The sequence below is a fragment of the Scleropages formosus genome, chromosome 2 (genome assembly GCF_900964775.1).
Source record: "Scleropages formosus chromosome 2, fSclFor1.1, whole genome shotgun sequence".
NCBI classification, from domain to species: Eukaryota; Metazoa; Chordata; class Actinopteri; order Osteoglossiformes; family Osteoglossidae; genus Scleropages; species Scleropages formosus.
In genome coordinates, this window is record NC_041807.1 from 29,253,484 (window position 1) to 29,277,716 (window position 24,233).

The 24,233-nt window shown below is 43.6% G+C and overlaps 2 protein-coding genes across 5 annotated transcripts in view; one reads left to right on the plus strand and one right to left on the minus strand.

Moving 5' to 3' along the window:
- Window positions 1-5,219, minus strand: part of LOC108936928 (uncharacterized) — a 36,154-nt gene extending 30,935 nt beyond the window's left edge. Inside the window, exon 1 of one of the 2 annotated variants that reach the window (XM_018756582.2) lies at window positions 5,102-5,219. The gene's annotated coding sequence lies outside the window, so the exon portion shown is untranslated. Of the gene's footprint in view, window positions 1-4,951 lie in introns of both variants that reach the window. The other variant, XM_029249815.1, reaches the window with a different exon arrangement.
- A 6,096-nt stretch (window positions 5,220-11,315) lies between these two features.
- The window catches only part of LOC108936932 (sodium/potassium-transporting ATPase subunit beta-1-interacting protein 4-like), a 35,262-nt gene continuing 22,344 nt past the window's right edge, over window positions 11,316-24,233 (plus strand). For all 3 annotated transcript variants that reach the window (XM_018756585.2, XM_018756589.2, XM_018756586.2), the window contains exon 1: window positions 11,316-11,660. In XM_018756585.2, the coding sequence (XP_018612101.1) occupies window positions 11,607-11,660 (54 nt within the window). In that variant the 5' untranslated portion in view covers window positions 11,316-11,606. The remainder of the gene's footprint in view (window positions 11,661-24,233) is intronic.

Below are 24,233 nucleotides of genomic sequence, written 5' to 3' on the forward strand. Positions count from 1 at the left end.
ACTGCGACCCCAATTTTCATGCTCTTTGTTTTAGGATGTCACACCATTCCAGTGTGTTACTGCTTTTAGGTGAACTGGCAGCTCAATTTACACATTTCTAAATACGTAAATAAATATGTAATTATAGACTAAAAGGTGCATGCACACTATAAAATCTCAATGTAACAGTTAAGGAGCGTTTCCTTCTTTTCTGCAACGGACACAATAAAGGCGCAGCATCCCGTCTCTTACATTTTACAACCTACTATGTAGTGTGGAGGCAAAATAAAGAGCCTGGCAGGATCAGAGAAATGTCCCTCAACTTAAGTGTTGACAGAAACATTTTCCTCAAGCCAGAGCCCATGGCCAAGTAGACCGGCTTAATTTTCCCAGCCCTAGCAGTAAGGAAGGAAAGTAACTCCTTTGCAGTAATTATACCCATATTTACATTTATTCATTTAGCGGACACTTTTCTCAAAAGCAGCTTACTAGGATTAATTACTATTTAGTTGAAACCTTCATTCGGAGCAACTTACAATGTTAAATATGCTACATTAAACTCCCTACGATCATTTACCCATTTATACAGCAGAGCAATGTAACGTAGTGACTTATCCATACACTGTGGGCAATTTTGATTCTCCATTTCACCTGTCTTTGGAATGTGAAGGGGATGCGGAGCACCTGGAGGAAGCTGATGCAAACCGCACACTGAACGAGGGTGATTCAAACCCATGTCAGAATGTGCAGCCCAAGCGCTCTGAGGCTCCAGTGCTAGTGCTAGTACATCGCATAGCATAGTACAAAGGAATTTATTTATGCTTCCTGAGCTTATACTGGCCTTATTTGATCCACAGAAGCAAAAGTAATATAATCTAACTGAAAGCTGCAAAAAATATTCATTGCGGCACTCTGCAGGTTCTTCAAAAAGAGTACAAAGGCCTTTGACTACTGCCAGTTTGTGAGAATGCATCAATAAAAATTTTGTTTCAGTTTTCCACACTCTCGAAACCATGGCCAAGATATCTACGTACAACTGAAAATGACACCTATAAAATGCCAAATCACGATCTCCGCTCACACTGGAGCGCTCCATTCATAATTCCCACCTTACAAAAAGACTTTGCAACGATCTCAGAGAATTTCTCAGACAAAAAACAGCAGCTGCTTGCGAAAGCACAGGACCCAGGACGCTACAAACGCAAAACCGAACTGATGAAAAATAATGAATACTAACTTATCGCTAGCGTTAATATTTAGGAATCTCAAATCTGTTTTGCTTATAATTGTTGTGACGTAACAAATTAAATATTGAAACAGGTGCAGTGCAAAACTGAAATGAAAACCAATTATACAGTGCAAATTTCAAAAAAGCTGATAATGTTATGCTTACTTGACTGATGTGGTAGCGCCGACGCTGTCCTGGGGGTACTGTCTGATTCAGATGGCTGCACTCCAGAGTCAAGCTGTCGTTGTTATGCACTGTTACTTAACTGAAGATTTGCTTACAGCCAGATCAATAATGGCATTTGGCTCACTCTCTCCTCCAAGCTCACCCGAGAGAGATCACTCCGTCGAGCGGAGCCTTTGCATCTGTGGGACCCACAAGGTTATCCCCCTTTGCTACATCGGTAGGCAAGCCCCAGAAAGCCCAACAGTGGGAGACTAGAAAGAGTGTGTGGAGCACGTTCAGACAGAAGCCTCCTGTTCTGGCCTGCCGTGTTTTTGAGGAACTATCAGCAGGGGCCTTTGTTCATGGATTAGGAATTAGACCCCCACCCCCATTCCTACTCATCCCCACTACTCTGGCAGAGGTCTGATGGCAGGAATCTCCTAAGAATGAGAGGGGTTTAGAAAGTCCTGGGATAAAATGCAGGCCTTCAACACCCCAGGAAGGCAGCACTGGTGTATGTTGTTTGTCCAACGCATGATGCACAAAGGGGTCTCACCTAGGACACTGTGTTCATTCAGCTTTCCATCACATTTCACAAGTGTCTTAACAACTCAAAGGAGCCAAACTCAGCCTCTCTCCCATCTTCATCAGCACACTGTACTCGCTTTAAGAGCGTGTAACGCAGCACAAAACCCATGCCTGTCACATAGAGTTAGCCAAGGAGACCCCTGTCTCACTTATTTCATACTGTTAGAAAAGTGTTATTCTTAGGAGCATTCATGCGTAGGTGGTGCTGTCCTTGTTTTCGCTGGTCTATCAGGGATGCTCTGATTGTGATATTTAATGTATGAAAACAAATGTATACGTTTATCTTACTCCTGAGATGTAAAAGAAGCTCTGCTAATTACTCAACAGCTATTTCGTTTGCAGCATTCAATACGTATAATACAGAAACGGACACAGCGGCTTGCAAATCTGCATTACAGTGTATCTCAAAAATTAATCAATACTGTGCAATGGTTTAGAGTTATTTGCCTAAAGCATACTTAAGCATTCTGTAAAGTACTCGGCGCATATTCACTATGACATTGGTTGGGTATCTGAAATTTATAGTCTTGCAATCTTGACAATTATTGCAGGAATAACTTGGCAAAATCGGGTTCTTCGTGTCCTTGATGGCGCAACTATCACGGGAGTAATGCGAATTTCAAAGGACCTAGACCCAGAAAGGACCAAACTGTTTTTCTCTGCATGCACTCAGCAGGAAGCCGAAAGGTCCAGTTAGCAGGGTGGGTCCGTGACCAGACCAGAGCTAGGTCATGTCCCTCTGCTGTCGCAAGTTCCCCATGCACTCCCCCATCCTGCACTTAGCTTCTTATTGACTGCCTTGGCTAGCATGCCCAGGACTCCATCAATTATTGAGAGGAATTTCACAGTCACTGCATCTTGAGCCCAGAGCCCCTGTCACAGATCTCAAGCTTTAATCCAAGGAGGCGAGTGGGCCATGCTGCTCTGTTAGGGGCAGCACCACCAAACACCGGAGTAATTCTTTACTGATGATACCTGCGTATGTATTCACCCTCGATTTCACTGTCTCCAGCCCATGTGGCATGATGCCTTGAGAACATGCATGTTGTCCAGTTGAGTCAGTTTGGGGTGGGCAAGGGGCGATGTGTTTTACAGCTTGAGCATTCCTGAGTTTATACAGACATTTTAGGGAACCCAGAGAAAAATGTCATTATCCTGTCAAAGCATCTACAGCAGGTCAATTCAAATGTGCTCTAAGAGGAAGTCATTCATGACGTATTTCAGCTTAAAAGAGGGTCAAGTTGAGTTCAACTTAGACAAGTTGAGTCAGGTGTTCCACTTTCTGACTGGAACAAAGAACTCCTAGACTTAGCCCTCTGATAGTGTACTTGATGCAGGGGAATAAATTTTTTATAGTGAGTAGTTGTACAATAATAGACCGAATAGAATAAGACATGTGTGATCATACATGTGACATACTGTAACCTTTTAACCTTGAGCTGTTTGGGGTCTGTGCATGCGAACATATTTGAAATTTCTAGGCCTACTGCATCTATCTGTAAGTTGCTGTAACTCTGTGCTCGTCCAACAAAAAAAGAATAAGACATTTGGAGGTAAATGTATATAATAGGGTATACGTTTGAAAAAAGACACTTGGAGACAATAGTTGATGGTTTGTTGATTCCTGATGGCGGAAATGGTATAGGCACAAGAGGCCAAAACAAGAGGAAGATATGTAAGTATACAGTAAGTATCACAATAACAGCAATAGTGGCCTGTTCATATCTGTGGTTCATCTGAAAGCATAAAACCTTTGTCAGGCTATGTGCTAATCACATGTATCTGTGTGTGTGTGTGTGTGTGTGTGTGTGTGTGTGTGTGTGTGTGGTGAGCATTTTTACAATTAACTGTAAATAATGTGAAACACTCTTGCAGAATGTCATTTTTGTGCACAATAAAATGGGCCATCTCAGACGCTCCTCTGCTGCTCAAGTCAGCACCATGGATGTAAAGAACTGAAAGATGTAACGGCACTCATGTGTGAGTCTGTATAGGCCATTTCTACATCTCAGGGTGTACAAAACACCTCTGTCAGGGAGTCGGGGAGCTCGAAGAGCTACAGTATATAGGAGGTTGCTGACATACTGTCCCAGAACACTTTACATCACATACATACTGTCAAAAGTAACACGTGTGTCTGCGTTGCCGTTTTCTTTCATACATTCATTGTTCGTTTTGACTTCATATACTGCACTCGTTTGCACAACTGTTCCGCAAAGCGCTGTCCACGAAATTCTTTTGCACAAACGCACACTCGCAGTCCCTGACGTAACTCCACCTGCTTTCCAAGACGAACGGTGCACCATGTAATCTGTAACATGATTACCAGCCAGTAATATGATTTAGATGATTTCAAACTGGAGCACCAAAAGGAATCAAAAATATTTCAGCCATTACGATATTTCTGGATGATTACTTGTGGCCTATTTATTTTAGCTTTCCAATCCCGCTAAGTTAGAAGGAAATATTTTTAAATGCTTTTGCTTCACTTTTGGATTAACTCTTCCATATACATCCCACCACCACTGTTTGTATGGCACAGGGTGTTGGACATAATTATTAATATCTGATACCTGTCACTCTTTGCATATGAAACTATTAACACTCACAAGACCAAGGTGTCACTGCTATGGGATCACACTCAGAGTCCTGCACAGATTTGAACCCCTGTCCACTTAACTTCTAGCTGCTGCCCGACATGAAACAAAGTGTCGCTCTGTTTTTCATTTAGTTTCCTACACTTTACAAGCAGCAACTGCCTCCGACTGCCGTACTTCTCACGTCGCCCTTATTATGCTCAAAGAAGAATAAAAAGGAAGAGTATCAATGTATCAACGAAGTCACCCATGATGGGTCCCATGTGCCTGACATGATCATATTGCCAATATTCTGTATCATATTATTTATACGAGGCTCATGTAAAAACAAAGAGAGCGGTCTGAGACGCAGTGGAGGGGGAGTTTCCTCCTGGGTGCAGCGTTTCCTCCTTACCGAGGCTCCTCACGGTTCCCGAGGAGCGATGATGTCCCGCAGCATCGCCTTCACTCCCTGCGCTCCCACATCATCTTCTTCATCACGTTTTCGACTCTCCCAAGTTCTGCACCCGCGACGTTTCACGCGTGTCGGGACCGAAATACACACCTTAAAGACACTTCATGGTTACCGCAGCAGCCCGATCGCTTCCCCGCTGCGTGGAGCTCGGAGAAGGCAGAGCTGTCTGTCTGCTGATGCTCGGCGAGAAGCAGTGAGTGAGATTCGCCACCTCGTTTCTCTGGTTTCATTCCGCCGTGGCCGGTCGCGCGGCTCGGCGGCAGGACGACGGTGAGAAACAGCGGCACCCAGCGGACAAACTCCGAAAGCGCAACGCCGCGAACTCCGGTGCCCCCGCTGGGCGCACATCTAACGGCCCTAGATTAAGAACGAACGTGTTGTTTTCATTATTTCTTTTTATTGTTTACCACATACCATAGTTTCTAAATAGACATTAAAATTTGAAATGTTTCAGGTATTCAGGTAAAAAACGTGCAATCCGTAAACAGCTTCTTAAAGAGAATATACAGAGTAAGTATCAGTATGTGCAGGCCATATCATATGTTGTTTAAGAAAAAAAAACATTTTATGACCATTTTATGAGCGTATTTAGATGCATAGGGTGTACAGCAGGTGTACGGAGTTAATCGAGTAAAAGAATTCCTAGAATAGCAAGAGGCGGTCACTGTCTGACATACTGACCCAGTTATGACGTCACTAATAACGAGCCCGTAAATGGCACTGCACTGTAACTTGTCGCTGAAATTGATGCGCTAAGATGCCACTCAGTATAAAGAGAGTCGTGTCCTAGTAAGTGTAATAATAAATTTAAGAACTTTAAACGGGATTGAAAAGGGAAACTTACATTTTTTTTTTATCTCAAACATGTGCGGTTAACCATTTTATTTTGTATTTTGGCTATATTGGTTCTGTGCTCTTTTACATTGATTTTTATTTTCCAAAGAGCAGAGTACACTGAGGTGCAGAGATATACATACTTATTGTGCACAAAGACACCTCTTCAGTCCATATAAAAAGCATGTTTTTTGTCTCCACACATGTGGGTGAATGCAGTCTATATTTAGCCTCAGAAGTGATGGCATTTACTAAAGTCTTGCTCTCATTTATACTGTTACAACATTGCCGTCCTGTGAAGTCCTAATGCAGGTCTCCCTAGTGACCTTTGTCATGACATGCCTGTCATTTTTCATCATTCTTCATGTGGGGACAAGAATTGTACAATCATTTTGAAGCAGATCCTTATGTGGTTCAGGCTAATTTGAGCACTGGATCGTACAGAACCTAAAAGCTATCCATGTACACTGGGCGGCACATGTTCATATAAAAAATTATAGTATTAGATTAGATTATTTGGTTTCTGAGTGAACAGGAAGTGTAATAGTTAAGAACTGAGAAATGTAACCTAATAGGCCAGCCAATAGGTCAAGACTCCTTAGCAAGGCTTCTACGATTGCTACAATACTTAACCTAAATTAACTTAGCATGACAGACCCAGTCAGCTGTACAAATCATTAAAACTGTACATCTCCTTAGGTTATAGCACTGGTTAGGAAATAACATGTTAACGATGAAAAAAGTTCATCTGTGAAGACCAGGATATTTTAAGTATGTTTTTATCTAAAAGTGGCTTGATATCCTTCATACTGATCGAAGGGATATTTAGTTCAATGTTGCTCAAGTTAAAACATTTTTGCTGTTGTTGTAATTCCTTCTATGCTAGTTTGTGCTGAGAGAGTGTATTTATCTTTAATTTATCAAGTTCTTTGTCTACCTATTTCTTACACTTCTTGTTTCAGTTTTACCAGAATTCTTACACAGCAGACTTAAAGTACCAAAACTGCCTTTTCTCTTTGGGTTTATCTATGCTACTGTGAATGGGACTTGCAGAACTAAAGAAAAAAAACTATATAATGACAAACAAAGTACATACCAGAGTAAGTTTGCAGCTTCACTGTATCCTTTAAGAAACCCTTTGATTTGTTAATTTTTAAATACAATTATAACTTATACTAACAGCTGTGATGCAGTGGATACAAAAATTAAGAGTGCTCTGGAAAGAATTAAAAATAAACATTTCAGTAGAATCTCTTGTGGCGTATACTCTCAAAATAGCACTTTATTTTTAGCAGAATGGAAACTGTGTAGCTTCAGAATGAAATGCTTTTAAAGAGCTGGGTGGAAGTCAGCGTGATGTAATGAGAAGTGAAGTCTTCCCTCACTGCACAAGCAAATTTGTAAAAGATTTATCATCATCCTACAACCCAAGGGTGAGATGGGAACTCGCCTGAGGACTGCAAGAATGGCTTTTAAAGACCGTTCTATAATGAATCAAGGAAGATCTGAGGGTAGCATTAAAAGGAAGGGGGTGAATAGAGGGGCAGAGTGAAAGTTTGTACAAATTCATGTTTAAGTACAGTAAATACCACCATAAACTCATAAACAAGTATATTGATGTTCTTGTGTAAAAGGGTACCACGGGTGGACAAAATTTTGGAAGCACTACATGAAAAAGAGTTTAACTTTGAAGTTATTAAATCCCAGATACAAATGCAGCTACAACGGTCAGTCATGTTAGAGTGATGGCCAGTTAGCAGTATGTGTTGGTATAAAAGAGAGATAAAAAAATTGACACTTACTACTTTGATATGTGAGTTTTAAAAGCAACATGAAGTAACTACATGGGTGGCATGGTGGCACAGCGAGTAGCACTGCCAGTCAGAAAGAATGTGTTCCACTGATATGTATGAGGGGGTGCGGTGGCGCAGTGGGTTGGACCGCAGTCCTACTCTCCGGTGGGTCTGGGGTTCGAGTCCTGCTTGGGGTGCCTTGTGACGGACTGGCGTCCCGTCCTGGGTGCGTCCCCTTCCCCCTCCGGCCTTACGCCCTGTGTTGCCGGGTAGGCTCCGGTTCCCCGTGACCCCGTAAGGGACGAGCGGTTCTGAAAATGTGTGTGTGTGTGTGTGATATGTATGAATGAGTGACCCAGTGTAAGCAGTGTATCTAGCAGTGTAAGTCACCTTTGTGAATAAAGTGTGTGGGCTGGTAACACTACATAGAGTTCACTGGAAGTTGCTTTGGAGAAAAGTGTCTGCTAAGTAAATAAATATAAATGTAAACTAATAGTTGGGGGGTGCAGTAGCGCAGTGGGTTGGACCGGGTCCTGCTCCCCGGTGGGTCTGAGGTTCGAGTCCCGCTTGGGGTGCCTTGCGAGGGACTGGCGTCCCGTCCAGGGTGTGTCCCCTCCCCCTCCGGCCTTATGCCCTGAGTTGCCGGATTAGGCTCTGGTTCCCTGCAACCCTGTATTGGACAAGTGTGTGTGTGTGTGTGTGTGTGTGTGTGTGTGTAAACTAATAGCTTCAATGAGGTCAAATAGTAGATGTCCAAGGCACAGGTACATTGGCCATAGAAACTGCAAAATTATTTAATGTGTCATGGGAAGCAGCTTCAAAAATAATGACAGCATAAACCTAACATGGACAAATTGCATTGGCAGAGACCAAAGCTCGCTGACACGGATAGATGGCCACTACACAGGACAGCTGCAGAATAAAAGTACAACCTCAGAAATTACTACAGAATGAATCAGCACCTCTGTGACCAAGTTTCAACAAAAACTGTAGGGTGTCAGTTTCACAAAGGGCTGCCATTTGGAATCTAACTGTATTGAAGGCCAGCACAGAAAGCAACATAACCTCGCTTGGTTTGCTTGAGACTTTCATGTCTGCAGCTATGTCTCCTTCTCTCAATGTAATGCATAAGTTGTACTTTTGTTGAGATGTACGTCACCTTGGACAAAAGCGTCTGCTGAATGAATAAATGTAAATGTAAATGTAACCTGGTATAAGATGCACAAAATACGAACCCCTGAGCAACAGAGAAAGTAATACAGTCTAATGAGTGATTGTTCACCCTATTTCCCTCATTTCTATGGGTTTATGTTTGGAAAAAGCCAAAGGATTCCTTCAAACCCCAGTGTTTGTTGTCAATTAATAAACATTGTGGGTGATTCATAATGATATAGAAAACCACCTAGTGCAAATTATTTGGTCCAGTGATTGCTCTGAATGGTAGCACAAAGGCTAAAGAATATGAGTCCATTTTGCAGGACAAAGCGCACCCAATGGTGAGCAGATTTTCTCCTCAAAGAACTGGAGAGTTAGGGTTAGGGTTTTCTTCTGTAAAAATGGTACAATATCAAACTGCAATTAGTTCCAGATTGGCAGGACAGCATTTTAAGAAGAACTGAATCTGTGCTGACAGCAAAGGATGGCCCTATGCCTCATTAGGTCCTTGATGTTAATATATTCTTAGGTGCTTCCACACCCTGTATTTTTGTGGGTTAATTTATGGCTCAAATACACACACACACACACACACACACACACACACACATTTTCAGAACCGCTTGTCCCATACAGGGTCGTGGGGAACCGAAGCCTACCCAGCAACACAGGGCATAAGGCCGGAGGGGGAGGGGACACACCCAGGACGGGACGCCAGTCCGTCGCAAGGCATCCCAAGCGGGACTCGAACCCCAGACCCACTGGAGAACAGGACCCGGTCCAACCCACTGCGCCACCGCACCCCCTATGGCTCAAATAATGCATTACAAATAAAAACAGAATTTAAAATGTGTAATTATTCTAGTGGTGCCATAATATCAGTGAGCGGGTGTGGTGGTGCAGCGGGCTTGGCCAAATGCCTGCTCTCTGGTGGGTCTGGGATTCAAGTCCCACTTGAGGTGCCTTGTGATGGACTGGCATCCCGTCCTGGGTGTGTCCCCTCCCCCTGCGCCCTGCACTGCCAGGTTAGGCTCTGGCTAGCCACGACCCTGCTCGGGACAAGCGGTTTCAGTCAGTGTGTGTGTGTGTAATATAAGCGTATCAATTTACTACTAGCAGTAAGAATTAAAGTTAGAGGTTTCAGGGCCTTAAAATTTAACTGAGGGGTTTGGAATATCTGCTATACATTGACCGCCAGTCCAGTGTGTACCCTTGCCTTACCACTCTATGCTACCGGCACAGGTTACAGACCACCCTGCACTGGACAAGTGATATTAATAATTGATTCATAAATGGATGTTCCCCAATGTGCATTGCTAATACAGACTGAAGATATGCATTTCACAGTGAAATAATTCCCTGTGGGGTTGTTTTTCCCATAAGAAATCATAGAAAATCTAGTTCATGTGAACCAAGTTGAAAATACTACCTTCCGGTGCTAAAGGTAATCATGAACAAATATTTTATTATTATAAAAAACACATGCAGCGCTATACAATTTTAAAGACACACAGAAATTTTGTCAAAAAACACTTTTCATCTCAAGATGCACAGTTTTGAGGTGTAGGCCTAAATCACCGGAGAATACACACACACACACATTTTCTGAACCGATGGTCCCATATGGGGTCACGGGGAACCGGAGCCTAACCCGGCAACACAGGGCGGAGGGCCGGAGGGGGAGGGGACACACCCAGGACGGGACGCCAGTCCGTCACAAGGCACCCCAAGCGGGACTCGAACCCCAGACCCACTGGAGAGCAGGACCCGGTCCAACCCACCGCGCCCCCGCGCCCCCGCGCCCCCCACCGGAGAATACAATCTGCTAAATTAATAAACGTAAATGTATGTTAAGATTGCGGCGCTCTGCGGGTCTAGCAGCATATATGTGGCTGTTAAGTGTCTCGTAGCGAATCATCTGCCCTGATAAACGATCTGCGACACTCTAACAGTGTAAACCGGCGTTTTAACACGATTCTGAAACAAGTCGCCAAAGGGCCTTTCTGCTGCTTTACATGTGCGCGTTAAACACTGGCCAGAAGGTGGCGCCAAAACCCCGCCAGGTTTTTCTCCTTCTGAACGTTACACGAGGAGTTTGCAACACAGCAGCACAAGATGTGTCTTAAAAGTTGTTACCAGCAGCGGATCGACCGGGCACTCCTTACAAAGTACAGTCAATGTGCTCACGGTGGAAATACTTTTTTTTTTTTTTTTTTTTCCACGCAGCAAACTACAAATATACCACTGTAGCCGCAGATGATGAATGTTGCACCAGTGAGTGATCCTATTTGCATTTTACAAGGAATGCCTAGCCTAGGGTGTTGCGTTTTTTTTAAAACGTTTCTTTTCTCACTAAGTGTGTATAAACGAATAGTGCATCCAGTGCAAAACAAAGTTTTTACCCTCACTGGGACTCACAACAAGTCCACTCAGACACTTACTAGGCGGCCGCCCAAGCAGCGAGGCGCACGATACCCCCGCTCCCCTTAAAACCCGCCCCCCCTCCAAACCGAGGTGCGCGCGCGCACGGCGGCCACCCAGTAGCCGGCAGCGCGCAAACCGGAGCGCAGTGCGCGCGGCTCCCTTCGCGGGACGAGCATGGAAGCGCCGCGCGTGGCGAGACTCGTTTGCTCCGCGATCACGGACTGAGCAGCTGAGCGATCCTCCGTCACCGAGCGAGCGTCTGTGTGAGTCACTCAGTCAGTGAGTGATCCTGTCCTCCCTGTCCCCCCCCCTGTCCCCCCTAACTAACCCTGAGTCCGGCTCCTCCGCTGCGCGGCGGATCATCGCCTGCGGTCACGCACACAGTGACAATGGGGTGCTGCAGTGGACGCTGCACGCTCATCTTCCTCTGTACTTTCCAGCTGGTGAGTGTTTCCTCTCGCTGCCTCTCACACACACCGTGGCTGCAGTCGTTCTGCGCACTTTGGTTTCTTTGTCTTCGCTGACAGTCAGTGCGGACCTGATCCTGAGCGCTGTGTCAGTCAGCGTGAGTCCGTCACCGCGCCGCTTGCATCGCGCTTCCACGCTGCCTCTTTATTTATCAATTCCGAGTTTTACATCAAGGCTTGTGGACGTCCTTTAAATTCGTGTCTCTAAATGAGAACTCCGTTTTATGTGCTTTCATTGTATTTTACAATCAATGTGATTCACTCGCAGGTGATGTGCTGTACACCTGTCCACAGCCTCCTTTCCTTACGTTGTCGACTTTTCTTTCTTTTAGTAATAATCATCCCTTTTAATTTTTACTGGAAATCCGATGTATAGATTTCCCAAAACTTCTCAACAAATCAATAAACGTTTTATCATCAAGTACAGCACAACCGCACAAGCAAGTAGTCGGAAAGGACATTAGTTTTATTTTTGTTGCTTAACTAACTCTTTGCCCAGAGAGACTTGGGATGATGCTGATTTGTGCAGCTCAACCACTTACCGGAGCAGTTCAGGTTAAGCACTTTGCTCCGCTGTACAACAGACAAGCCCCTCCTGGGACACCGAAACCCTGCAGGTACCATGAGTCTCCGACTTCCCTTCCGATACAGTGACTCCAGGTCATGGCACACCGTGGTTTGCTTCTCCCCTGAATGTGTGAACCCCGACAGAATGACCAATGTGATATAAGGGGACAACGCTCTTTGTCTCCGCTCTGTGCCTTTTGTTCATTCGTACAGCGATAATGTTTTTGCTATAGTCGGTATTGATTTTTTTGGACAGAAACTGGGGCTTTTCCGTATCCCTCAGGCAGCAGAGCGCCGAAGTGCCCTGGACTGCTGTCGGGACTCAACTCGCTGGGGTCCCTCTTTCCCCGTTGGGTGAAGTGGCCCTCTGTGTCGAGGGTTTACTTTTCAGAAAAGCGCTGAACTGGGCCAAGGCGATCATTGTACTGTGCTTTCACAGGGAGCAAGACTTAAGTGCCTAGTCAGAAGTGTTTACTGCTTCCCAGATACAGTCTCTTGGCTAATGAACCGCGAGGGGTCATTCTTATTACACTAATGCTTTGCAGGCCCAGGCGACTCGCGAAACAACACTTAAGATGAAATCGCTGCTGAAATGGAAAGTAAGAAATATGTCCTTATCGTGCGTTCCTCATTTCACCCCACACATGATTTCCTTTGTTTCGCTTAGAAATTCTGCTTCTCAATATTTCACTACCGCTACAAATGACAGCATTTTGAAATTTTAACAACTCTCATGAGCTGCATTAATTTGAAGTTAAGTTGCTAAAACTAGCAGAGACAGATTTTTCATGCGTGTTGGTCCATGTGAGTGTTTGCATTCAGGCTGGGTGTGGAACTGTGGAATTTGTTGGCTGGTCCTCAGAGAACCAACTGTGATTTGATGCGATATTTGGTTAAATGACTAAATAGGCAAATTATGTCCAGCAACAGCTAGCGTCTCTTCAGTGTTTGCCTTTTGAAGATTGCTGAACAAATGGGAAGTTCTGCTCTGATGATGATTATGGTGACTGTGCTGTAGGACAAGTCTTCATCTCATTCTAAGATGCCTGAAGGAGTTTGTCAGATTTTATTCAGTCTATTTCCCTCTCTCTCTCTCTCTCTCTCTCTCTCTCTCTCTCTCTCTCATCTGTCAACAGCCAGCTGTTTTCTGTACGTCACTGTCAAAATAACAAATGAAACTGTTCTCCCCCAGATTTCATTTTAGGTTACTTCTATGTGACATTGTTAGGCAAAGCATCAACATCTCCTTCTTTTAGGAGATGTCTTTAAAGTCCAGACATGTAGGTTTAAATGCAATTGATGTATTAATGTAAATACTATGTAGGACAATTTGCCATTCTGGGGAAAATAATTGATTTCTTCACACCTTATGATGAAGATGCTCCTTGCGTTCTTTTGGATTGACCGTATTTTGTTTCGGACCAGCGATTGAGGGTGAAAGCTGTGCTCGTGAAGCACCAGGCGCCATGGTGGATTCCTAGTGCTGTGCAGATGGTCAGTTTTTAGATGTGATCCTGGGTGCAGTTTGTATTGATGAAATCATTTCTTCAAGGTGTAGTAGGTGTACAGGGTCAGGGAAAAGTCATGTAACACCTCTGCATCATCTTCATTATCTCAGACTTAAAGCGGTCTGTCTTCCGTCCATCCGTCGTCAACCGCTTATCCCGAGTGGGGTCGCAATGAGCCGGAGCCTAACCCGGCAACACAGGGCGCAAAGCCAAAGGCAGAGGGACACACCCTGGATGGGATGCCAGTCTGTCGCAAGGCATCCCAAGCAGGGCTCGAACCCTAGCCCTGCCATACTGTGGGCGCCGGCTGAACCTGCCGTGCCGCCACGCCCCCTGCTGTCTGTCTTTTAAAACTACATAGAGTAACTTAAAATGGCTCTTTTTGTGTGTCTCTCTGGTTTTTGTTACACTCCCTTTTTGCTTCAACAGAATGATGAGGCACTCGGGACATAGAAGCCACATTAAGAGAAAGGGCTGAAGCAGAATGTAGCGAACACCTGTTTCACAAATGGGCTCTGTCTGGGAAATGTGTTTTACAAGTGCTTTTAACCACAGGGGTTGGATGGGGTGGGGTGTGCAAGAGTTTCGCGCAGCACGGGGGTACACTTCCACTGCGTCCTGCCAACACATGCAACACCACACCTGTTTCTGTCTCTTAGCCAGCCTCATTAGGGTGAGGCACTGGAATTTGTTTAGAACTGTCAGTGACCTACTTGCCATTTCCCACTGAGCAAATAAACTTTTTTTTTTTTTTTTAAACTGTTAAGTTTGTACTTTGAGAACTGGTAATAATCACTCTTTTGTATACGGTATTTTTTTTTTTTTTTAGAAGTGGTCTTAGTGTTGTCAGTGTCTATATAAATGATCTTTTTTGTGAATGCATAAATATTTGCATTTCTTCACAAGGCAAATTGGGCCAACTCACTAAAAATATCTTGAATTTGCATGTAACAGCAAATCTTTACTGTACTCCTGAATTCTGAAGAGATGGCAGAAGTTATTTGTGTATGCTTGCTTTTTTTCATTTTGAAATCACCTCTCGGATGTCACAGTTGTGACTTTTTGTCCTTTTTAATTGAATTTGGATGTATTTCCAAGTGCAAGTAATCTTCATTTAGCCCCCAGATACTAATTAAAACTCTTTCTTTCTAATTGGACAGCTCAGTTTTCTTTCACAACAGCACAACATAAGAAGTAATTGCTGCTTGATGTTTCTTATAATGGAATTTCACGACTGTGAGATTTCTCCTGTAGATGCTTCATCAGATTTATGCTTTCTTATGAACTTGTTTTCCTTCATAATAAGGTCCCTCAGCTATCTGAAGAAAATGAAGAACAATCCAACTACAGTTTTGGTAGCAAAAGTGGAAGATGCACAAGTATACATCCCCATCACGCACATTCTGCTTCTCGCCAAAATATAGAACACAACAGGGAAGCCTCCTATTTTTTTTTTTTTTTTTTTTTTTCTTCTAGGCAAAAATCCCCAAATTTTTAATTAGTTTGTCTTGATGAAAGCTAGCACCAGAGCATCCCTGTGCAAATAGGCAGCACAGATTTGTAGATGGTACTGAAAGTGGTATGCTGGTGCCAGCACAGAGTGAATAAGATGTGGTGAAAGTGACTGATTTTACTGTACCATAATTAGACATGGTAGTTTTTGTCTCATCTGAGAAAGGGAACAAAGGCTAGTGCAGCAATGGGATCTTACAAATTTTTGCCTCAGTCTTGTACACTCTTTAGAAATTTGTAACCTGAAACACGAATTAGTGTTTTAGTAGTGTCTCCTGGCTCTTTGGAAAGGATTTATGCATTGAAATTACATGTTCAAATGAAATGCGGTGCCAGGCATTGGTCTACGGTGCATAATATACAGGTTTATACAGCTCTGTTCCAGTTTCATTCATGTGATCCGGTGTTCTGTTGCTTTTGTGTTGATCAAGTGCAGCGCTTATCTACATGTTGCCTGAAATCTGAAGAATGGAACACATTACTACGACAACATTTGTATATTCTGTACAAACGCTTGGCTATTTGATAGTGTTCCAAAGAGCAATTTACCATCAGACTTCACATCATTCTCTTCTAAAGCCCTCTTCATTTTTCATGTTGGGTATAGAAAAGGGGGGCACGTGGCGCTCTGGGTTTGGATGGGGCGAAGAAGGATGCACAGGCTGCATTCATTTTGTACATTTTATTTGAACAGCGGCACGCGGGGAACTACTGCTCTTGGTCCGAGGGCCCTATTTCCTTCACGATCTGCATTTCTGGCCAGCCTTCCCAACCTCCTTAGTCCCCAAGGCTTTCTCTTCTCCCCACTGGCAAACATAGTCACCCCATCATTTTTCTCAGAAGTGCCCCCAGTGGTTGCATACTTAAACTTTAAATTTTTCCCATAATGCAACTATTCACAATAAGCGCATTCCCTGCTTGAACACCAGTAACGCGGCTCGTTACAATAGTGTACCTTCTGAAGTAGGCAGCCACTGCTTAGCAAACTTGAATGGATCATGAATGAACTCCATTCCTTTCATCCTTTTCCTAAATGTGTTGTCAATCTTGAGATACTGGATTTGGTTTGCTTGCGCAATTTAAAGGTGGTATTCTTTACTGTCACATAGACATTATTGTGCCTGGACATGAGGACTTCAGACATATGCTATGCACTAAAAGTTCCATGTGATCTGATGTCAAGCTGCAGATGCAACCAATTTCATTTGGCAGAAAAAGTACTGCCACAAAAAGATTTACTGACTCATCTTGTAGTGTTAACAAAACCAGAAAGCAAAGTTTCCCTCAGGAGTAGATTGTCCCATTTTCACCCCAGTTAAGCAGTCTTTGGCTGCTGAGAGCCGTTTCTCTCTGGAAATGGGAAAGAGAATCGCCTGATGACCTTGTCATAGGTTAAACTGTTAGTAGCCGGTTTCTGGAGGATCAGCGACTCCTCAACTGAGAGGGACCAGCAATCCTTGGGCACTGAACCCAGCTAAGCAAGGACAAAGAGTGAATGCATTGATCAGCTCATATACTCATCAAATTAAGTGCTGTCTGCCAGCAAATAATGGCAGTTATTTTCCACTGCTGTGGGTCTGAATTGAAGACCCTTAGGTTTGAACTGAGGTCTCTACTTTTCAAAATGTAGACCGGTAAGGTTTTTAGAAAATCAAGACATGGTATTCCTTTATGCTCTCGTTGCTAGCCACAGTGTGGAGGATTTCCGAGTTATGCAAGGCCTTGGTGCAAACCCATGGCAGCTGCCCTAGCAGTCAATGGTGGAATGTAGGCCAGCGTGTCCGAGTGGGTTCGGTGTATTTGTTCATTGTTGTGGCAGGAGGAAGTGCTCTTTAGTGGGAAAAGGGCAGCAAAGCAGTCCCTAGGAAATGAGCGCAAAAGGCCAGGATTCCATCATCCCCCTTCAGCTGTGAGACCCAGGTCACTTCACCTCACCTCTGCTGAGGCGTACACATCATGTGGGATTTAGTATTTGTGTCCCTAGTAAAGATCCCGAATTAGAGTTGGCACTAAAGCCTGAATAAATGCATAACAAAGAGTGGGAGAACAAGGAGGTGCCTGCTGCAAAGGCATTCCAAGGGGAGTCGGGCTAAAAGCCTGAAGTCTTTGATAAGCGTGAGGCGAGGTGATTATCTGCAATATTAATGCTCCTTACAGGCGTTATCAAAGCGGAGGGTTCAGCGGCCCACTCGTTCGACTCCTGGCTGCTGCTGATGGGGAAAGTGTGCTGTTCCAGCCTTAATGTGGGGACTGTGAGGGCACAACCCAAAGGCCAGCGACACTGCTGGTGACCACTGGTCTTGCTGTGTAAAGCAGGACCCCATATCTGGTGCTCCTTTCTCTTCTCATTTCACGCCACTAACAATAGATCCCAGCTCTGACAGTGAGAAAGGGATGCGTTCGAAGTCTCAAAGCAAGGCATAGCCACTACTAATAACCTTTAATTTTGAGGTCATATACAAGGAAACATGGCTGTGCTTAGTTATTGATGTTCCAGTGTATCAGCAGAGATGGATGCCATTCACCGGGGGGGTGGGGTTGCTGCTGTTAATTCATAACATTTTCTTTTGGAAGCACGCATCGTGTCGACAGAAAAATGCAGGTTGCAGCTGAATATGTAATGCCACCACTTGAAACTAAACACTGTGAAAATGTCTAAATGGAGTTTATGAAAGTTAATGTGTGATAAATGGAGCACAGAAAGTAACATCCATAAGCAACTGATGTTTGACGTTATATTATGCTGTTTAATGCAGTTTATAAAAGTAAAAATGTAGTTTTGTCTCTAAGGATGTTTTTTTTTTTTTCCAGAGGAATATTGGAGGGAGAGTTTTTACTTCCCCCTTGACTACTGCTTCTCCAGCGAACTGTTTTGTAAAGGGTGGAGAATTGTCACATACTAAAACAGTTGGGGGTCTCTCACCGCCTCCAAGTGCAGCTGCTTGATCATCGAAACAGGCCTATGATGTGAGCCCTGCTGCGATAAGTCCTACAAGGACAAGTTGTGGCTCTTGTCAGAGGGGGCTCAAGACACCACTGAGATGAACCCATGTTGTGAGATGGCTCTGAGGTCCTCCTGGCAATTGTTCCAGTTGTTCAGTCATATAACATACTTATTTGTGAGTTCTTCTGAGGGTAGGTGGTACCTTAGTGGGTTAACTTTCAGCATACAGCCGATGTCCTATCAGTTTGACTCCCAGATGTTGCCCTGCTGTAGCATCGTAAAGCTGGATGCTCCAATAAATACCCAGCTGTGTAAATTTATGAAATTCATCTTAGGCCTTTCAGGTAATTCAAGTAAATCTAATCGATACTAGTAAAATTAGAACCAATATATTTGTGCTCTCATAACTCCTCACATACATTAAATGACTCACTGCCACAAGCAGTTTCTTAAAACTGCGCATTGAGCCAAAAAGCTTTGAAGTGTGGCGTACAAACCTGGAGGTGTTTATCATGAAAAGAATGATGGTGAAGTTTGATTTGCAGTTAAATTGTTGTCGTCGTCCCCCCCCGTCAGCATTGGGGGGCTTTGGCGTTGTGGTCTTGCAAAGGCCGAACATTGATAAACTTAACTGAACCATCAGATTTATGTCAGGGCGAATGAGGGGAAAGTTGACTAGGGGTGTTGCTCCCCTACCTAGCGTAGGTGGCTAAGCTCAGGGAAAGTGGTTCATGCATTTCTGCCATGCTTGGTCTCATTAAGCCGTTACCCTGGTAACCGGAAATATGAAAATCTGCCTCTGGATGAGGAATAGATTCCAAATGGAAGATGGACAGCTGGGGGGGAGAACTTTGTTGGGACATTTCAGTCAAATGGTATTTTAGGTTCTAGCCATCTTGATTCCAATTTAATGTCTGGGTGCAGGAACTCTTCAGTGTTTTACATGTTAATGGGAAAGTTAATAATGCATACATATGTTTTCATGACAGACATTCCATTTTATAGATATATATATAAAAATACACACACACACCCATTTTCTGAACCGCTTGTCCCATACAGGGTCACGGGGAACCGGAGCCTAACCCGGTAACACAGGGCATAAGGCCAGAGGGGGAGGGGACACACCCAGGACGGGACGCCAGTCCATCACAAGGCACCCCAAGCGGGGCTCGAACCCCAGACCCACCGGAGAGCAGGACCCGGTCCAACCCACTGCACCACTGCGCCACCACACCCCCATTATATATAAAAATACTCTCTGGGAATATGTGTTACACACAGATTAGGTGTTATGATGAACTATCGTTAAACCTTGGGATGAAAAATGACAGGCTTCATTAGTTTGTCAATGAAATTATTTTATTTGCTTTGTTCATCATTTGTACTGTACAGTTTAATATTCCAAACTTCATTCAGTTGGGCATGATTTCATTTTCAGCTTTAGTCTTGCTCCTTTAATATTACTTATTGCTATAATACCTGCTGCAGCTAGAACTTATGGGACACAGTACCATTTAAATTCATTCATTTTAGGAGCAGCTTTTCTCCAAAGCAATGTACAAACGTACCTCTCAGAGCAAAATATGAGTGCATTACATCAACAGAAGGACTGTATGGGTAAATAAATTTTCTCTGGCCAGTCATATGAAGATTGGATATGTTTTGTGCATCAACACGCTGACATGCTTTGTAACATCAAAAGTTCTAATTAACCATTTGACCTTAATCGGTGCTTGTGCTGAGCGGTTATCTTTATCGTGGTTATAGAGGCAGTTGTTATTTCCCTTTCTACTGGAAGTGGGTGAGGCCATAACGGAGGGAAAATGCTGATGCATTGTCAAGGAAGGAAAGGCCTGCTGTACTGGCACTGGAATGAGTGTCCTGCTGGAAGGCATTACAAAGGTACATGGGGTGATGCCTGTTGCCATCTGTTTCCACACGCCCAGTACCAGTCAGTCCAGGTTACTTGGCTCTCAGCTGAATGCAGTCCTGTTGTCTTCCATAGGTGAATATGAGCCACCTGAAATAAAACACTGACAGTCCACTTAGTGGTAGCCCTAAAGCTATGTTGGTAAAAACACTCTATATGGAATTTCTGTGTGAGCAGTAGCGCTGCTGCCTCTGAGCACCTGAACAGTCCTGACGAGGGTTTGAAAAACAGCTCAGTGCGTATGGAGCTAGTGTGTTCTCCCTGCGAACGCTTGGGTTTCGTCCGGTTTTCTTCAGTGCTCCACACGTGTTTCGGGAGAATTTGTGACTCTGAATTGCCTGTACTGTCTGAGCAAGTGTGTGTGTGTGTGTGTGTGTGTGTGTGTGTGTGTGTGTTATATTGCTCTGCTGTATAGATAGATAAATGATTGTAAGTAGTTCAGTGTAGTTTCCCCCCCCCCCCCAATGCTCCCATTCAGCTCAAAACTGTAAAGCTCCTATTCAGAAGAAAAGCTACTTGCATCGACAGTCCTTTGTGTTCACTTCCATCTGGTTGCTCAGAACTGAAAATTGTGACACCTCTCAGATACTTGGACACTATAACTAGATTCCCTGTTGTCTGAGAGGGAATGATGTGTTATGCCGGTGTCATTATATTAGATACAGTATGTTTTTCATGATGACTTTCAGACTGAAAGAAGATACAAAATCCTGCTATTTAATGTGGTTTTTTTTTTTTTTTTTTTTTTTTTTTTCCTGCGACACAAACAATATTTTATTGGCAACATGGTGTAAATTAATGATATGGTAAACAGAATAATTTTTAAACTTAAGGGAAGTCTGAAAAGGAAACAACTTCTTTCTATAAATATTCCTCGAAGAAGCTTGTGCTTCCTGTCATTATTTATTTATTTTTTTTTCCTGCAAAGTTACAAGACTGAGGGGAAAGCAATGACAAGCAGGAGCTCGAGGAGCATGATGATCGGGAGACAAATGAGTGCTGTTATAAAGACGGGATCCTTATGTTAATGATGTTGATACACTAAATATGATGCTAATGAATATGCTCATTAGGAAGAGCATGTGGCGATTGACATGGAGTTCTGATATGGATAATGGAGACTTCATTACACTCATGGCAATGGAGACTTATCAGTGTAGACAAGGTGAAGGGCTCGAGACTGGAGAACAAGTTGGTTGCATCTCTTTGTCTCATGTTCCATGAAGCCCCATGCCAACAAAGTCTTCAGCAAGAGGTGACCGAGAAAAGCTATTCATCTTTAGTTTTGAAAGGTTATCTAGAACATCCATCTCAGGCAATCTAATTACCACAGGCTACAAAACTGACTCTAATAGGAAGGCGATTAAGCCTTTTTTCTGTGTGTTTTGGGGAACGCTGAACCGTGAGGGTGACGACCTATGGCCGCAACACTTCTGCACCGAAACGGGAAGAGTTCTGGAGTAATTACAGGAGACCGAACTCTTCCATCCCTGGGGCCAAGGTGAGGGTGCTGACAGAAACATTAATCGCCATGAGCAGAAATCACCCTGTTAAGTGTGAGCAAAGCAGTAAAAAATTGACAGCTGAAAGAAGATGCTGGCAGCAGAGGGCAGCTTTTTTTTTTTTTTTTTTTTTAAAATTTGTGCTAGGGGTAGTGGTGATCAATAAATCAAATTGAGGAAAACCCTTCAGTAGCTGCTGTAAATATACCACATGGTACTGTGATGAAGCTGAAGAGAAATTTATCGCTCGCAGTATGAAAAAGCTGCGGTAACAGAGGGCTAATAAAAGGAGGTGATAACAACATGGATCTCACCCCTGTGAAAGGAGAAAACAGCAGTTCTCCACTTCTTGTACTGCACCAGTATCCAAATCAGATCACTTTAGTAATGGTGACATTTGCAAAATTATCCATCAGTTGGTAGGGAAGCTCTCGCTTTGTTTTGGATCATATTCAGTTACATGCACCAAGCAAGAGACTTATCTGTGCATTTTGAACTCACCCCCCCCAAGTAAAAATTGACACATCCCTTGGATTTTCTCAGAAATTTTTCTTTTTTTTTTTTTTCTCCCGCTCCTCCCAGTGAGACATTGAACTTTGCTGATCTCATCGCTGTCTTTTCAAAAGTCCTATAGCAATGCCACGAAGTAGTAAACATGCTGATATCTGACAGGATAGTTCAGTTGACATCCTGTGAAGAAAATCATTGACGTTGAGGACTCGGTTCAAAAACTATAAAGGAAAATGCTTACTACGAGAGAAGCATTTAAAAGCCGTCCTCAGCAAAACGAGAAATCAGAGCAACGATGAGAATGGTATGAGAGCGCAACTACAACCAAACACACGTGTGCATCGGCTTGGGACGGTGTGCTTAAGCACTTCCCGGCACCTTTCTGTGCTGTCGCTCTTTACATTATCACCCAGCTGCACGTAGCCTTTTACCGACACATTATGGTCTTCTGTGGTCAGCCACACTTCAGAGTGCAAGAGAAACAACCAGCCTATTAACAAAGGAAACTCGATGAGCGACCAGATGACCGTAATCAATGGGGGGGATGAGGAAGGTGCATTACTGAACCCAATTTGCGGGATAGCTGGGCCGTAATCTGGGAATTGGGCTTATTTCTAAAGCGAGTGAATTTGATCAAACGGCTTCATGTACTTCTCCAGCAGTGCCTAGCAAGGTTTAAAAGCACCGTTATCGCCTGTAAGCGTTACCTAATGAGTCCCTGTGGTAGTCTCTTCCCCAGCTTTCCTTTCTCCTCCCTCCTTCATGGAGATGAAAGCTTTGCAGTGGGCATCTTCAATCAAAATGTCTAAAGCGGCATGTCCTGACTGATTCTAAATGACACTCCCCCAACAACACAAACACACCTTTGAGAGCCACTCTTACTACCTTTGTATTCTCTGTTCTACCCTTACTGACTCCTATCAATGCAGTTTCTATGGTCCTTACCTCCTTTAAATCACTGAAAGGGTTTTGTTTTGCAGTTTCATGTCGGTGTTGGGATGTGGATTTCCGAAGTAGCTAAAATTCTTTTTTTTTTTTTTTTTCCCCTCCTTTGGCTTTGTGTCTCTGACAGCGGCGCTCTGCCTGCCTCTTCACGTTGTAAATATCGAAGAAGAAATGTCCGGTTTCTTTGAGTTACTGCGCTCCTTTGGTGTCCTGTCCAGGAAAATAGAGATAACAGATGATTTAAATGTTTCATCATAAAAACAAAACCATAAGCTGCCCAGCAAAGATGCAGTGTTTCTCGTCATTTAATGGTTTTGATTCCTGTGTTAAGAGGAATCATGTCATACTTCAGCAAGCACCTGCAGGGAGATATCTTTCTGCTACGATCATGTTTCAAGGTTTTGACCTCTAATTCCACTTTCCACAAACTTCCTTTGGTAACGGCCAGTGGCTCTTTCCACACAGGTCATAGGTGTTAGAACTGAAGTGCACATTAATTGTTGTTTATCTAGTTGCTAATTATTCTGGTTAACGAATACCTACAGTGCCAGTCAAAAGTTTGAGTATGCCTGGGCAATACTTATATGGGATAAACTGGACAAAAGTGTCAAAGCAACCCAGAAAAGCTCTTTATCTCTGGAGTGCTACAGAAAATCTGGAAAGACAGATCTCGTGACCTCCTATAGTTACACATGGTGCAAATGCTTTATGAACAAAAGCAAGTTCCTAGCAATGTATACTTACATACTTGAAATAGTTGTTATGCCTAGAACAGTGGCACAGCATGCAGTATAGCCCTGGTGCCTCAGAGGTCCTGGTTTGTGGTTTGAAATATGGTTTGAAGTTCCTTTGTTTGTTTGAGTTTGCATCTTTTCGTTTTCCTGTGCAATTCCTCTCTGTGCACCAGTTTCCTCCCACAACCCAATGATGTGTACTCGTGACTTCAAGTTACATGTATTTGTGAGTGAAAGAGTGTGACTGCTCTGCTAAAGATTGACATCCTGTCCACAGTGTACCCTGCCTCATGCCGGAAGTTTCCACGGTAGGCTTCGGACCACTGTGACATTGGACAAGTAGTTGCTCATAGAGGATATTTATTAAAAGTCCAAGAACATCGGTGTGGCACGT